At 44.2% G+C, this 18,194-nt stretch overlaps 1 protein-coding gene across 1 annotated transcript in view; it reads right to left on the minus strand.

The window, feature by feature from the left end:
• ECPAS (Ecm29 proteasome adaptor and scaffold) overlaps positions 1-18,194 on the minus strand; it is a 305,571-nt gene that overhangs the window by 224,767 nt on the left and 62,610 nt on the right. The window contains exons 8-11 of the mRNA XM_068124669.2: positions 13,862-13,940; positions 13,647-13,766; positions 13,410-13,495; positions 3,935-4,013 (exon numbers count right to left, since the gene is read on the minus strand). Coding sequence (XP_067980770.2) covers positions 3,935-4,013; positions 13,410-13,495; positions 13,647-13,766; positions 13,862-13,940 — 364 coding nt within the window. The remainder of the gene's footprint in view (positions 1-3,934; positions 4,014-13,409; positions 13,496-13,646; positions 13,767-13,861; positions 13,941-18,194) is intronic.

The raw sequence follows: 18,194 nt of genomic DNA on the forward strand, positions 1-18,194 counted from the left end.
GTCATATTGAATTGAATGCCTCGGAGTGTTAAGCTCGTTTGATCATCTGTGACACCCTGCGGTGTTCACTACAGGGTAGTCACACGACAGTATATAGCAATAATAACAGATGGCTTCACTGTTCCAATATGTATGGAGGGTACTGCACATCTCCATCAGAAAAGCATACATCTTCTAGACTTCCACGCTTAGTCACCTCTCCTATTGGGGCAGTTGAAACCACCAAGCAACCAACCAACCAGCCTCACAACATAAACCACTCAAAACAAACAACCACACACAAAACAGAACAACCACACCACAAATATAGCTCCATACATATAGCCAGCTCAGTCACCACTCCAGTGGGGGCAGAAGGAACTACAAAACAACCACCCTCACAACCTACACTGCTCGACCTGCCTGCATATATACTGTCCTGACCTCCTCCAAATCCAGAGTGAGCCCTTCCACACAGGTGTGGCCCACGTGACCAAAACCACATTCTCACCCATCTGCATTCTCACCATCCCACACACTCCAAGTGAAGCCAGAAACACATAAAAAGAATCACTAAGATATCCTCTCCACCCCACCTCAAATGTCTGCCAATAAACTTGCCAACCCTTCACCTTGTGGCCTACACTCTGCATCCAGCTCACTATACTTCCTCTCTTCCTCTCATGCACCGTCTCCATGTTCTTTTCCCAAGGCATTGATAACTCCCACAAGATGACCTTCCATGATGCAACTGACCAGATGACAATGTCAGGCCGCAACCTTGTCATGCAGATCTCTTTCTTCCAGGATCACTGCTCACCTCTTTAATTGGAATACATTTTGCTGCTTTTGGTCTGCCAAGCATTTGGCCAATCTCTTTCCTTCATCTTCCCCATTCCACCTCTTATAATCATGGCCTCTCCTCCAAGCAACACCTCTCTACCATGGACCTCCTTACCAATTTGACCTCCTTACCAATAGACATTCAGGTAGTGGGCAAAAAAAAAAAAAACACCTGCATAAATGAGTGAAACAAAGCAACAGCTTACAAATCGGTGTGGCCCATGTGTTAATTAAGCAATTAACATCCCAGCATGCTTAGGGTCATGTATAAAAATTCTGCCTAGGCCTGGTTGCCTATTATTATGGCTAGCATGGCTGCAAGAGGAGACCCCCATTGCCACCATCCACAGAGCACGTGTGGTCAACCCAATGGTTTACTGAGCGTGACACTGATGTTATTATCCATATGTCATGGCTTTCTCAGTCACCAGATCTGAACCAAATCGAGCATTTAAGGGATATACTGGGATGATGCCTGAGACAGCGTTTTCCACCTCCATCAAACACGTTTGAGTTGATCGACTTTCTCGTGGAAGAATGGTGTCGCATCCCTCCTGCAGAATTCCAGACGGTGGTGGATTCTGTGCCACAGTGCATACAGGCCGTACTGGCTGCACATGGTGGCCCAATGCCCTATTAAGTGACTTTACATTGGCGTTTCCATTTTTTTGGTCCACTACCTGGAAATGTAGATCTGTAGTCTTTTCCCAAATTACATACACTTATGTATTGAATAGTTTTTTTTTAAATCCTTGGCATTTGTTCGACTATTGTAAATATGTCATTTGTAAAACATTTTCAATACCCTTTGTAAGGCCCACAACCCATTATACATACCATCGACATCCCGTTTAATTGAACAGGGCATCTATTTCACCAAGGTAATGGCCCAGAGGCCTACTATGGCAAAATGTGCCGAAAGATACAATATGACGAGATAACTGTTTCGGAAACAACAGGTATAATGTTCTCTCTAAAGTACAAGTATCTCCATGATAAAGCTTTTTATTCTTAATTTATCCTTCTGGGATTTGAACACGGAGGTGGGTGAAAGGTACAAAATGAAAATGATCTTTTCACAAAACAAGCGATATTGAGGCCCTGACATGTGGAAATATTTTAAAGAGGATTTTGAGGCAGGAGAGAAAAAATTGAAAATAAATGTTCTATTACTAAAACGTGTGTGTACGTGTGTGTGTTTGTGTGGTTTTGTATGTGTATGTTTCTGTGTCACACTTTATTTTGACAGGTTCCTGCTCTTGTAGAATAATATAAATGATACCGTTGGAAATCTAGTCATCGATACACTTGAAAAAAAAATGGTGTTATTTAGTCACAAAAATTCCTGCTTTGAAAAGCCTCTCTTTTGGGAAGCAAAGAGGACGAAGCAACATTTCTATATATTTTTTTTGAATACAATCAAGGCTTGTGGAAGAGCTGGGACACTGAATGGATCAGGATGGAACAAAACAAAGGCAAACAATGGGTGTGGGGAGGAATTGGGGGTAGGGGAGGACAGACGGGGTGGACAATGATGGATGGATACAAAAGGAAACTCAGAAAGGAAAAATTGTAAATTTGGAAGAGGGAGGGTTTGGGGATTTTTGATTAACGAGGGAAGCATGAGATTGAACAGAATGTGGAAGTTGGTTCCACAGGCAGATTAAAAAAAGAGGAATGAATGAGTAGAGGTGAGCAATGATTCTGGATTTTGGCAGTTTCACCAGAAAAGGGTTGATGGTGGACCATGTGCACCCTCTGCAGACATCTGGGAGGAGGTGGTGAAACAACAGAGGGTGCAAGACTAGAAAGGCCGGTAGAAGACAGAGACCATTGACCTGTCTGCGATGGGAATGTGATACTGTGATAGGCCCATAGACCCAGCTTCATCGCAGGAGATTCCAATGATCTTGAAAAGTCTTGGTTTCCACGGCGTTAAGCTGAGAAAGGTGTGAGGCAGGGGAGTCGGTCGCCCCAGAGGAGACAGCACTACTCCATCAAGTTGTAGACAAAAGCCTTGTAGGCAATCAAGGAAAGGCTTTGCACGATGGAAGGACTTTGCCAAGGAAGGACTTCGTACCATGGCCAAGGAAGGACTTTGTATTTCAGAGGATGCCCTGTTGGCGACTGGCTTTGGAGGCCAACTTTGAATGTGATTGGCCAAAGAAAGATCCTGGCTGATAGTGACACCAGTAGCTTGAGGGACTGAACTTCCTTAAAAGGATTGCTAAGAAAGTTGAAGGGAGAGTTTGCCAGAGGGTCCTTTCAAGAGAGAGAGAGAGAGAGAGAGAGAGAGAGAGAGAGAGAGAGAGTGAGTGAGTGCGTGCGTGCGTGAGATTTGGCTGGATTGAAATACATATCCCAAGTGTTTGACCATCTTGTGATTTTGTCAAGGTCTGAAGAGAAGGAAGAGGCATCCTGCCTAGCTGAACGATGAGGGATGTCACAGAAGAGGGTGGAGATAAAGGAAATTTTCCAGAGATCCAGAGAGATCAGTTATGAAGGTCAGAAATAGGACTGGGCCCAGAACACTGCCTTGAGGCACACCGGCCTAGACAGGATGAGGAGATGGAAGGATTCCGTTAAGTACCACACGTTGGCTACAAGAGTAGAGGAAGTCATTACGACATGTGGGGAGTTGGCTTTGGATGCCATAAGCAGCACATTTGGAGAGTAAAGCAGGATGCCAGACTATCAAAAGCATGAGATATGTCCAGAGAGACAGCTCTGACCTCATGACTGACATTGAGGGCCTCCGTCCATTGTTGGGCGAGTTGTTGTTAGGGTTAGTTGTTGAACTTTAATGTAGTGGTTACAACAGTATGACAACAGGAATCCTTCATAATAAAGCGTGACAGACATGGAAGGAGCACACAAATAACAATTTTTAAACAACTAAAGCCACAACAACAACATGTTATGAGATATCCTTTTTTCACACGTTTCCCTTCATTTTAAATACTCAATGAGACTTAGATAGACATGTAATGTTTGTCAAGTGCAGTTGCATGGCTAGTTATATATATAATAAATGCATTCTTCTTCCTCCTTTCCATGTAATTCCAATCAAACTGCCCACCTTTAACTCATCATTCCCTTCTCCATTCCTCACCTCTCTGTGTTCACTGATGATCTTTGTGAGAGCACTGTGCAACAAAGGGCCTGCATGCTCCATTTTGTTATCCGAACAGCTGGTCGAGAAGAAGAAAAAAACTGCAATTGGTAGATAAACTTCACAATCAAGAATGATCCTTTAAGTGTCTCTTTTATTACCTCCGTAACCCAAGGTGGACGGAGGTAATGTTTTCACCTCTGTCTGTCTGTGAGCAGAAGATCTCAAAATGTTATGGATGGACTTGAATGAAATTTGGTGGACAGATAGGGTGTGTGACAAAACAAGTACGAATTAACTAGATTTTGGTGAAGGTCCAGATGCGGATACTATAATTTTTTAAGTGATTTGTCACTATTGAGAGATATGGCCAAAATCAATATATAAGGGGATATCTCAAAACATTATGGATAAATTTGGTCCAAACTTTTTGGACATATAAGTGTGACAGCCAAATTGATTAGATATTGGTGAAAATCCGAATCCGGATATGGGAGTTTATTAATTCTTTAAGGAAACTTGGTGAATGAGTTGGGTAGGTGACAAGAACAAACTGATAACATTTTGGTTAAGGCCCGGATGCAGATCCGACCTATAAGTGGAGTATGCACTCTACCGAGTGCAGTTCTAGTTTCAAAACTGCAGTGCTGACAAACCCAAGGACTCCTAAAAAACCACCAAGTCAACTTGGCTAAGTGAACTCAATCAAGCACAGAAATAGCTTAGTTTTCATTCGGCAAATCTTACTATAATTCACCAAATGTCTGTCTGTCTGTCCATTCGAAGGTACCGCAAAAACCGCTGAACCGATCGCAACGATATTTTGGGTGGGTAAATCCTGGGATCTCCAGGAGTAAAATAGGCTATTTAGTTTTTTCCAATTTCAGCTTTGGTCTCCATCATTCGCAGGTTTGGACTCCCGCATAACATTTGCATAACGTTCATTGTGACGATGTTTTCATTGTGACGATGTTGTTTTCCCGGGTGCCGCACAAACGGCTGCACCGATCGCTGCACGGCTGCACCGATCGGACTCGGTGACCTCGGACAAAGACCTTTTATAAGAACACGGGTTGAATCCCTGCTTGAGAGAATTCTAACCCCCTCCCCACCATCACGGCCGTCTCTCCAACTCACAATCCCACGAGATATGCGGAAAGGACACCCAAAACCAATGTAAACATCATTAAACATCATTCGTATATAAACATCATTAAAAGTAAATAATGACCTCGGCCAAAGTTCAAACGACGTTTAATCTCTATATGAGAGAATTCCACATAGCTATTTGGGCGGTGTATACGCTAACAGATCGCTGTCTCCATCGATCTTTCCAAGGCCGTAACACCTATCGGCTCAAAATCCTTTTAACTGTTGATTTGGTACAGTTACACGTATCGGGAATTTGGTACACGTATCGGGAGTACATACGACATAGCGATTGTGAATGTGACAGCTCTGAGGCGTATTTCGCTTCGCATCGCAGTGACGGTGAGCACCAATATGGCGGCTGTAAGATTAAAATCTGGCTTCAAATCCCCTCACCACCCAAAGCCTTCAACCAGACATATTAACACGCTCCTCCCCCTTCATTCCCGTTCTTCAAAGCAAAGCGGTAAAGATTGTTGTATCGCCATTATATATGATGAGCAACGGTACCCGCCCTAAGGGTGGGGTTTCAATTGGGAGGCGCAATTTATTTCAACATCCGTTAAATATCACGCACAAATCATCAAAATCTAAACAGTATTTTTAGAATTTCAATTTTTTAAAAACCACATCACTGTGATTTGATGATTTGCGTGTGATATGATTTAACGGATGTTTATATGAATAGTTTAAAATAAAAAAAGCCTTCAATTTCTGATATTTTGCCTTTTCATTTGGGCCTCCCAATTGAAGCCCTGCCCGTAGGGCAGGTTCCGTTGCTAGTTATATAAAGTTCACGAAGGCTCATACAGTTGAAATGGCTCGTGCCATGTCAAATGGATTGTCAACGTTTGTTGTGACTATGTTGTAATTTGGGATTAAATGTAGAAAAACAACAAAGTTGGCAGTGGAAACGCTTTGCAAGTGTTCACAGACAGAAGTTGAGCAATTCATGTCAACTGATCTCCACGCTACAAGCGATCTTGACACCACCCCATGTAATCTCAAGTCAGATTCATGATGATCAAATTATGCTTTTGACAAGAAAAACACTACCAGATATAACATGGCAAGCTGATTAATTGCATTTTGGTTTCCATGCCAGCCGGCATTCTCTGATTTGAAAACGATTGGAAAATACGAGTACTTATCAGACTCTATCTTTACATCACAAATACACCGAGTGTTATCCTCAATCAAGGTGACACTTTCAAACTTAAAACGTGTATTTTTTTGTATACATAGTCGAGGTGCATGAAAGAGTTAGTACAAAGAATGAATCAGGGTGTAACATACAAAAACAGGAGGAAAAAAGCATGCAAAGAGTGGACAAAATGGATACAGATGAAAACTCCAAGGAGTGAAAACTGGAAAATTGGAAGGAGGAGGGGTTTGAGTGTGGTTAACAAGGGTAGAAAAGATCATGGTTTAGGATTGGGGACGAACTGAGGTGCTGGGGAACAGTTGTCTTGAATACCTGGAGGGGAGAATGAGATTGAAGAGATTTTGGAAGTTGATTTCACAGGTGGGGAAAAAAGAGGACAAATGAGTGGAGGTGAGCAGTTCTCCTGGATTTAGGTAGTTTCACTAGAAGTGGGTTGATGATGGACCCCATGAGCCCTGCAGAAACCTGGGGGAGACAAACCACGAAAAGAGCAGAAGGTGGAAGACCAGAAAGGAAGTGGTAGAAGGCAGAGACCACCGACCTGTCTGCGATGGCAAAGTGATACACCATAGACTCAGCTTCAGTGCGGGAGATTCCAATGATCTGGAAGGCCTTGGTTTGCGAAGATGGACATCTTGCGATGGACGTTTGCGAAGAGATGTAACTGCGAAGATGGATTTCATGACCTTGCTGATGATTGTTACGCAACCTTTCATGACCTTGTTACGCAACCGCGATTAACACCACAGTTGCGGATGGCCGATTGCGAGGCTTTACACTCCCGAGGCGAAAACTCAATGGCGGATTCCAAATCAACACAAAGTTAAACGCGCGGAATGGCGGACACAGCAAGCTCCGCAGCCTTATCTATTAAAATCCACACCCAGGAGACTGCGTTCAGATATATACAGAAAATAATATAAGGATTTATTATTGAAAAGTAATAACAGTGAAAAAAGCACGCGCCGGTAATACTAATAACTCTACTAAGCCTAAATGGGGATCCCACGCACAACAGATACCAAACACGATACGAGGGAGATGAATACGAAAATAACACGTCTTTTAGTTTTATGCAAAGTGTATTCGCGGGTACGGCCTTATCTCGTCCTTGTCGTCTTGGTGGCCGCCGTCCAACACCGGCTCCTTTCGTCCCGCGGCATGCCTCGCTCCAAGTTCCACGGCCCCGAGCACCACCAGGCCTCGTCGGTTCAACGGCACACCCACACCACGAGCTCCCTTGCTCCAAAGGTCCCACGCAGGGCTGCACAAAGCAAACGACTCCACTTGACTCGACTCTCTGTGGGAGTGCTGGCGCGGGAGTGCTGGCAGCCAACTGCCAAGTGCCAAGTGCCAGCTGCCAACTCCTCAGTGCCAACTCTCAGTGCCAACTCTCAGTGCCAACTCTCAGTGCCAACTCTCAGTGCCAACTCTCAGTGCCAACTCTCCGTGCCAACTCTCCGTGCCAACTCTCCGTGCCAACTCTCCGTGCCAACTCTCCGTGCCAACTCTCCGTGCCAACTCTCAGTGCCAACTCCCAGTGCCAACTCTCAGTGCCAACTCTCAGTGCCAACTCTCCGTGCCAACTCTCCGTGCCAACTCTCCGTGCCAACTGCCAACGAACTAAGTGTGCGTGCTGATGAGGAGGAGAGTGTCGCTGAAGCTGAAGGGAAAGGTGTATGCTGCATGTGTGAGAAGTGTTATGATTTATGGGAGCGAGACATGGGTAATGAACGTAGAGCAGCAACGAAGGCTGGAAAGGGTGGAAATGCGAATGGTTCGATGGATGTGCGGAGTATCGTTGAGAGAGAGGAAGACAAATGATGAATTGCGAAAGATGATGGGAATATTGCATGTGATTGATGCTGTGAAGAGGAACAGGTTGAGATGGTTTGGTCATGTATTGAGGAAGGATGAAAGTGACTGGTTGAGAAGAGTGATGGAAGTTAATGTAGAAGGAAGTAGAGGACGGGGAAGACCGAGAAAGACTTGGCTAAAGATGGTGGAAGAAGAAATGCGGGCAAGGGGGTTAACAAGGAGAGATGCAGAAAATAGGGCAAAATGGAGAAGATTGTCATGGGGACCGCAAGGCTAACCCCCGCTCTAGCAGGGAACATGGCCTTAAAATGCATGTTGTTGTTGTGTTGCTGATGATTGGAAGTAAGCTGATCGATCCGTAGTTGAGGAGATCCGTTATTGCACCTTTTTATGAAGTGCAGTGATGTTGTGGTTTTTCCCAAGCACATCAAAGATAACCAAAGCACAAATGACAGGGTGAAAAAGGCAGAGGGAAGATTGCAAGAACAGCAGAGCAGGTTTTTAGGGCATGTGAGCTGACGCTGTCTGGTCCAGGAGCGGAGTCGGAGTCGAGGGTTGAAAGAACCTTCTTGACATTCTCAGGTGTAAAAGACAGAGTCCACAATCAGTTGGATATGCAAGAGAAGGATGGGCACCGATAGTGTGGGGTTGGGCACACAGGATTTGGAAGCAAACACAGAATTGAGGCATCCGGCCTTCTCACGAGCGGAGTCAGCTGTGGTGCCATTTGAAGAGAGGGAAGGCATGAAAGGGAGCATACTCTAGAGACAGACTTAACAAGGTGCCACCAGGTTTTAGACAATTAAAATCGCCACATATGAGGAAGAGAAAGTTGGGATGAGTGGTTAAAATTTTGGCCATGTTGTCTGAGAGAGATGTAGATTGAGGCGTTATTGTTTGGAGGACAGTATAACACACATGACGAACAAGGGGTGGGAGCGGAGGGGACGTCACAGCCAGAGGTACCCCTGGGCGTTGGGAGGTGTAAATTCAGTACAAAGGCAGTGGGAAATTGAGTTATTGATGAAAAGAGCAACTCTGTCGCGAGGGCATGGTTCGCTGGTTCAGGGCTATGAAATTGGAGGAGAAAGTGACCAGGAAGAGACACTAAGGAGTCAGAGACGTCCTGTGGGAGGAAGGATTCTGTTAAACAGATGATGTCTGGTTATCAGCAGCAGCCTGGATTGAGAGATCTGTCAGTCTGTTTTCTTTCTTGGTTATAATGACATTATACTCTTCAATAATGGCCACACACCTTGCAGCACTGTCATATACCATCTTCAATTGTTCAACTGTATGTACGAGCAGACGATTCTGGGCACATACAGTATGCCCAGTGGAGTATGTTGTTCGGCCAGTTTGGTATTCCCATCTGAACTGATAGCTCAGGATGGTGAGATCCCAGGTTCAAATTCTAAACACAATGTCCATGTCCATTTGGGTGGTCCTTATTTGCAGGTAAAATATAAAGTTATAAATCATAAAGCTGTCACCCCATAATTTTGTTCCATTGTACAAAAAACATCACATCAAATTTCATCAATTTTGGACAATATTTAGAGTTTTCTCAATGAGGTTGAAGTTTTGGAGTGCAGTGGCCTGGTGCCAGTGGCTTGGTGTGGTTATTCACTCTTGCATTTATATTGTTTCTTTTTTGCTGTTGTGGAAGTGGCTTCTATGGGTTCTGCACAACTTGATGGATGAATTGTTTCTGTTTTCTTTCTTGGTTACAATGGCATTATACTCTTCAATAATGGCCACACACCTTGCAGCACTGTCATATACCATCTTCAATTGTTCAACTGTATGTACGAAGTGCCTCCGTGTAATCCGCTATGAGCCCCCGTGACTCGGGGTTAGAATCCAGAAAACAAATTGTAATTTTGAGGCACCTGAAGAAGTATATTGTGTTCTTTGTGACATTTTCAAATGGCAAGCCCTCAGAATTCCTGGTATTCAGCTTTTAAGGAGGTTTATCCATGCCTTCCTTTCAATTTAGTGCCTTTACCATGGGATTGTTTTGACTCTGTACATAAAGCTCAATCAAAGAATGTCAAACTGTTACAGACCAGTATATTCAGTTAATTGTGCTTTGGTGAAGGTTATATTGGATGTTAAGTTTCCTGTGAAGTCACAACAACAAGAACAACAAGAACGGCACTCGGTTGGGAGCATACTTCCACCAGGCTGAAGAGTTAACATTTTGTATCCCACTGATAGACCGTATCTGGATCCGGACCTGAACCAAAATCCAATTGGCTTGTTCTTATCACCTAAGCAACTCATCCACCAAGTTTTGGCAAAAGTCGTCCACAACTTTTTGAAATATCATGCTATATATCGTTTGGCCCTTTCTGACATTTGACATTTCACCTTGGGTCAAGGTAAGTAAAGTCAAGTAAATGTCAAAGGTCAGTTAATATCAAGAACATGTCAACAGAAAACAATAAGCAACATATTTTTCCAGTTTAGGATCCAGTAGAACACATTTGAGATGGTACCTAATGATTGGCATTCAATAATAATGCGAAGTGATGGGATTTACGTGTATGGTGAAGACTTTATGTTAATTATGCATATTTTTTCTCCAATTAGGTCATTTGCTTATTAATTTGCATATTGCAAACATCTGAGAGGGCAAATGACAAAACAAATGTCATAATCAACGTTCCTTGTGAAATTTGCCACATTTTGGTACCAAGGTCGATATACTTTGAATGAAGTATGGTCACTGTAATGACGTTTGAACTTTGACCTTGAGTCAAGGTCACTAAAGGTCAACAGAAAAAAAATGGCGACATCATTTTTCCGATTAGTAGGACCCAGTAGAATACATTTATAGTGGTTGCCCAAAATTAACATGAACTGCACATGAACTTGAAATTGAGTACATAGGCTCCCCCCCCCCCCCCCCCCCCCCACTAACTCCACCTTTACTCCCCCAAGGCTTTGCCCCACTCAAGTGGCTTAAAGGGTGAAACACCAGAGCATTCATCCCTGTTGGAATGTGCTGGGGACCCGAAGACCCCGAAGACTGCCGCCAAGGAGTTGCCCACCATTGTCAATTGCGCTGGAGCCAGGACGAGCTGTGCCAGACAGTTGAGTACGGGGCAGAGGCACGAGAGCGAGAGCTACAAGGTCCCGAGCGCGAAGATAGCTCCACCACTGACGTACACTATCTGTCTCTTGCTGTCCTCTAAAAACCTCTAATTTGTCTACCTAGACTCACAAAGAGCATCACAGTTGAAGGAGTCATCAGTGATTGACCTCTTCACCCATCTGAGCGAGGTCTACAGTCGCACCTCACACATTTCCTCTCAGAACTTGCACCGCACATGCTGCGCTCACTTGCACCCACTCCTTTCAGCTTTGATTACCCACCCCCTTATCCTTATTTATTTTCCATTTCGGAACTCACATGCATGCAGATGCGTGCGTGCAAGGGGAAAGTCAAAACCCACCAAAACGCCTTGCCCTGCCTCTTAGTCTTCTTTACTTTCTATATAACTTTCCTCGGAATGATTCTGCCGGCACCATGCCCTGTGTTGAATGGCAAAGCTGAGTCGGCATGCCTGGTGTTAATTCAACAGCATGACAGGGGCTTGACCCCAAGGATCTTGAGGCAGCCAATTTAACCATGAAGCAAACACCAGGCTTTTCGATTGTTAATGTGCCTATACATACGTGCTTCATGATTGTTTAATGTGCTTTGTAAAATATGTGTCACTTTTTATTTGGTAGATGGTTATCCATCCCACCCATTTCGTTTCATTCCATCTATTGGCTCGGCTTAGCATGTGCAAATAGATATCTGAGACGTTTTCCGGCATAGATTGTTCATACCAGTAGCCAGCGCTAATGCAACCTTCACATACACGGATTATTCTTACGAGTCCTTACGGATCGCCAACTCGTAGTCAATCACAAGCATCCGTAAATAACTCGCTGGTATCCGTAGATAACTCGTCACAACTCGCAACAACTTTTGACATGTCAAAAATCATCTTCCGTTATTTACGGATGCTTGCGATTGACTACGAGTTGGCGATCCGTAAGGACTCGTAAGAATAATCCGTGTATGTGAAGGCACCCTTATCCACGGTTCCGTTTGGACGCACGTATTATTAGACAGGTGCGCACTGAGGTTACGTACCTTAACTTGCATCATCAAACCACCGGAAAAGTAGCGCGCTCATAAAAGAGCGAGGACCCTGACAAGTTTGGCAGTATCAATCAGTGTCCATAGTTGCTTGGCAACCCGACAGGTCACGGGTTTCTCTACGGCACGGTGGCCTACAGGGCCGGAGGTCGGGGAGAACCCGAGAAGTCCCCTCATGGTGAATCTCAAACCCAGTGTCCGTAACAAAACAATGGTGAGAATTAAAGCATGAAACCTAATCCACTCTAGGCACCATAAATAAAACTTTTACAACAAAAGATAATACTGCATGCGGGACTTCCCTTTGTCTACGATGCGCAGGGTGGAAGCAGGACTCAATGCAGGCTGCTTTGAAAACCAGGTGCGAAACGACTAGAGCCTGTGACAAAGTCAGTCCAAAGATGAAGAAAGCTAAAACAGAGCACGATGAAGTGAAGCAGCTATGAGGAATGCTCGCAATGATCAGCTCCTCAACCAGCCCTCGTGGCCCTCTTTGTCCTCCTCCTCTTTATCCTCCTCCTCCTCCTCCTCCTCCTCTTTGTCCTCCTCCTCCTCCTCCTCCTCTTCCTCTTCTTCCTCTCCCCCCCCCCCCCCCCTCCCCTCCCTCCTCCAGACGAGACTTCCCCTCTCCAAAAACAGGGTGATCCCAGCTTGTGTCAATTCCAAACTTCCTCAGAGAAGACAACGACGAATGTCTCCTCACAAAAACTCCTCCATGATCCCCTTCTCGTCCTCCTCACTCCTCCTCTGGGCATCCCATCCATGGGGCTGCCCCAATAAAAGTAAACCATTGCCACTTCTGGCTCCACAGTACATTGCGACACCATGGTTGGCACATACTTACTGGCCAGAGATTGTGATGGCCCTAGTTGCACAAAGCATAACATTTGATTTAAATAAGTTGTTTCTCAATCATAACCTGACGATCATATACTGATAAGACAGACAGATATGAACCAATTGCTTAACCCCGCTTTTCACTTCGTGTGCATGAGGTAATAACACTTTTTATTCCAACAACAGATATGCATGTTATTTTAAAGCCACCAGCAATAATAAAAAATAACATTTCTTTCAAATAATTCAAAAAGTTAGAACTGAGAAAACTTTGCACAAAGTGATGTTTGAGGTGCAAGCTCAGTTTATATTAAAAAATAAAATAAAGTAAATGAAAAAAAACTTACGAGCTGCACACGTGATGCAAAAATTGCAGGGTGAGAAGTCGCAACTTGGGACTGGAAGCATTACCAAAGAGTCCATCAAAAATGACCTAGAAAACAGGTAAAATAACTTTAGGCCTTTGAACACAAAATAACTGAGACCTTAAACACTTAGCCTTCATTGCTTCCTTTTACAAACAATGTGTCCATCTCACTAGACCCTGACTTGGATGGAAAACGAGCTCTCAGCATGTGACTTGCCTGGATAAAGGCAGGAAATATGTCTGCGGCAAGGCGAGAGCGCAGCAAATGTGGCACGATCTTGAGCTTCACTCGCGTGCTTGTTGGCTCCCGCCTGAGATCTTGCTGAGAAGGACTACCCTGTGGACGAACATTCAGTATCTCGACATTACGAGTCGAACCTTGCAGCCTCTGCCTTCTTATACTCTGAATGGTACATTGTCCAGACTCCTTACCTTGTGTTTCATAGCTGCGTCGCCCAAGTACAGACGGTACAATGAATTTACAACAGGAGCACTATTCCAGTCAACACTCCTGCACACAAATTATAAAGAAATTATCATAATTATCACATTTCAAAGCAGAATGTAATTGGATTTGTTGGTCAGTCAGAAGTTGAGGATAGAATGTTGCACTTTGCAAAATAAAGATGAATTGATCAATATCACAAGAGTGGTTTGGTAGTCGAGTGGGTAAGGAATGATTGCCATCACTGATGAGGGTTTGCTCAGAGTAGATATATCCATCCACTGTTACTGAGTAGTCCAGGATTAGTTCTTAGACACGGACACGTTCATGACCTCTCCTCTGCACCCCATTGCTGTGTCAAGAGTATGGGCCTCCACCACAATTTTCACAAGCACTTAAATTAAGTTGGCTCCAAGTCAAAAATACCAGGTTCCATCCTAAAACTGTCATAAATACCCTCTACTTCAAACAACCACCTCCCCCCCCCCCCCCCCCGAGACAAATTCCAACACCCTCCCACCCCCACACCCTCCCCCCATAAAAATTCTAACATCATTATACCTACCTTCAAACAGATTTTGGCAACAAATTCTAACATCATTATATCTACCTTCCAACAGATTTTTTCGACAAATTCTAACATCATTATATCTACCTTCCAACAGATTTTGTCGACAAATTCTAACATCATTATACCTACCTTCCAACAGATTTTTTTGACAAATTCTAACATTATATCTACCTTCCAACAGATTTTTTCGACAAATTCTAACATCATTATATCTACCTTCCAACAGATTTTGTCGACAAATTCTAACATCATTATATCTACCTTCCAACAGATTTTGTCGACAAATTCTAACATCATTATATCTACCTTCCAACAGATTTTGTCGACAAATTCTAACATCATTATATCTACCTTCCAACAGATTTTGTCGACAAATTCTATCATTATACCTACCTTCCAACAGATTTTTTCCACAAATTCTAACATCATTATATCTACCTTCCAACAGATTTTGTCGACAAATTCTAACATCATTATATCTACCTTCCAACAGATTTTGTCGACAAATTCTAACGAATCTACCTTTTATTTTGTTTTTACACAATTTGAGGCCTATGCAAAAGTGGAGTGGGGTGGAATGGTTCCTTTGGGAGTTCATTTCTACTCTTGTTTAAATAGTAACTTTGACCTTTTATAAAGTCAAAGTTACTATTTAAATAACAACATCAATGCAATCAGCACACACTGCATTGCAAAATCTCCGACAACTGTTTATTCACAACCCTGCCTGATACATCTCCTCCTCAAAATCGTGTTTATCATTTAAACGTCACCCTGTGTCTGCATACATCGATGTTGAAGAACTGGAAAAGCAATATTTTAGTCCGTGGGCTGAGTAGGGTTTACATGCACCCCCCCACCCCCCCCCCCCCCCCCCGCAACTTAACTTCCCGGGTATGTCCATGTACCCCCCACCCTAGGGGTTAGGAAAAACCATGTGAACAGAAAAAAAACTCATTCCCTCATAGTTTGACCTCTGGTGACCTCATTAGTGACCTCATTTGCATATAACACATATCATTGTAAAGTGTCCCAGGACAAACATTTTGAGGGGTCATATGCAACCATAGGATGACGAGGTAAAAAGTTATGGCCATTTGAATTTCGCCTACCCCTAATTTTCAGAAATCACTAACACGGGGGGGGGGGGGGGGGGGGGGTAACATCAAAATATGCGTGGGAGGTACCTTGGGAATGAGTTTTTTTCTGTTAACATGGTTTTTCCTAACCCCTAGGGTGGGGGGTACATGGACATACCCGGGAAGTTAAGTTGTGGGGGTGGTGCATGTAAACCCTACTCAGCCCACGGACTATTTAAGCCAAGTTAATATTTTGAGTCGACAGGAAGGATTAAGTTGTATCCAAAAGGAAAAATACATGACAACACAAATTTGGGCTACTGTGCATAGTGATTTGAGCAACCAAGGTGTTACAATAAACCTTACATTCACATAGAAAATACCAGAGCAGATTAAAACTAGAACGGGCACTCGGTAGAGCGCATACCTTCGCCGCAGCTACTGTTCTGTACTTGGCATGGGAGTGTAGGGAACAGAACAGTGAACAGTTTGGTGCTGATTTCATGCAAATCGGATAAGAATTGACCGAGTTATGACAAAAAACGCACATTTTGCAAGGTCGTGACCCCCCTGACCTTTGACCCCCAACCGCTAACAAGGGTAATGTCTTCACTGGGTCATGTCGTATATCACAAGATCGGGCATTGAATTCTGAACATTTTGGCATTAGTTGCATGCCAATTGGATAAAAATTGACCGCGCTATGGTAAAAATACGATTTTGACCTTTTCGTGACCTTGACCTTGACCTTTGACCCGATTGCTCCCAAAATCTAATCAAATGTGTCCCGTATAATAACCAATCATCCCACCAAATTTCATGCAATTCGGTTGAATACTTTTTGAGTTATGCGAATAACATACACACACACACACACACAGACATACAAATAAATACACAGCGATCAAAACATAACCTTCCGCTTTTGCGAAGGTAAACATGGAAACCTTCTTGTCCTCAACAAATGGGCAGCCTGGTTGCGACACCAACTCACTTATTCTTCGTGTTGCATCATTTAAGATGGCTGCAGGGTGGCATCATTGGTTGAGGGTGCGGCTGTGGGGTTGATGCAATGCCCTCTACTGGTTAGGGCAGGAATTTGGAATTTGGCCAAGGTGCCGGCAAAAGCTCGCCTACTCTTTGTGAAGAACACCGTGGTATTTCTAACGTCCATCAACGAATGCTGGCAGACGAGACACGCGTTTAGCATCCATCTGAGGGACGATGCACACATTGATGAATCACCCTACCTGTGAAACACCGGGATGACAGTTTATAGCTGGATTGGGATTTGAACCCAGGCAAGACAGCTGAGATGCGAGTATGCATACTCAAGGCTCAAGTGTCAAGGAGAGTGCTCAAGGAGGCTCAAGGAGTCGAGGACATCCTCTCAGCCCACCAACTCACTGATGCCGTGGAAGTACAGACTTGGCATTTAATATGGAATTTTTTTTTTTTCTTGACTTGGGTTTACTTTCTGAACTCGGTATATCAATCTGGTAAGTTTCTTTTACGCTTCGGTGATTTCTTTGTTAAAAGAACCATGTCACTGATTGTCTGTCGCAGCAAGAAGTCAATAACAGGATTATATCACAGGTGGCGTGACAAAATGTACGGATAGGTACATTTGACGATTGGCTTCACAATCGGGTATATAAGGGTTGTTGCGTTCTGTATTAGTGGAAAACAACTGCTGCACGTCTACAAAAGTTATTGCCGCTTCCCCTGGAGATGGTCCGTCAACTCGACAATGCTGTTTGTCATTTAGTGGTGGTTTTACGAAATTCCGGCATGAAACAGCGTGCTATTGCTCTGCAGTATGGCATCACTCAAGGTCAGGTGTCAAAGATCCTGAAACGAAATGCTCAGAGGGGTGTCCCTACTCCAATACTGAGGTCAGGACGTCCCCGCAGAACCACAAGGAGGGATGATCGCCAGCTGCACCGGTTAGTCCGCAATGGCCGTACCAAGTCAGCTAATCGGATTAGGGCTGAGTGGCAGCGACTGACAAATGTGCCTGTATCCAGAAGGCAAGTCAACCAACGACTGGTTCAAGCAGGCTATCGTGCCAGGCGTCCCCTGAGAAAGCCACGTCTGACCAGACAACACCACCAGCGCCGATTGCAGTGGGCCAGAGAGCACCGTCAATGGCAGCCAGGACACTGGAATCACGTGATCTTCAGTGACAAGTCTAGAATTCTGGTCTATCGTCAATATGGCCGCGTCCGAGTGCGCAGACAAGTGCATGAAGCCTAAAACGAAGATTGTATAGTGCCAAGAGTCCAAGCTGGAGGTGGTGGGGTGACCGTTTGGGCTGCTTTTCATGCAGGGGGCAAAACTGACCTGGTTGTTCTGAATGGAAACCTGAACCAGTTCAAGCACAGGGCCATTCTGGAAGAAACATTGCTTCCATTTGTTCGTGCAGCCTTTCGAGGAAACTTTGTCTTCCAAGAGAACAATGCACGGCGTCATCGTGCTCGCATGATCCAACACTTTCTTGCTGACCGTGGTGTAGAGCATATGGAGTGGCCTGCCATGTCCCCGGATATGAATCTGATAGAGAACTTGTGGGCAGAATTAACGCATCAAATCGACAACCTGGACCAGCAGCCTGCCTCTGTGCGTGAATTGCAGCAGGCTATTGTGACTGCATGGCAAGCGATTCCTGTC

The sequence above is a fragment of the Myxine glutinosa genome, chromosome 1 (assembly GCF_964187855.1).
Source record: "Myxine glutinosa chromosome 1, kmMyxGlut1.1, whole genome shotgun sequence".
NCBI classification, from domain to species: domain Eukaryota; kingdom Metazoa; phylum Chordata; class Myxini; order Myxiniformes; family Myxinidae; genus Myxine; species Myxine glutinosa.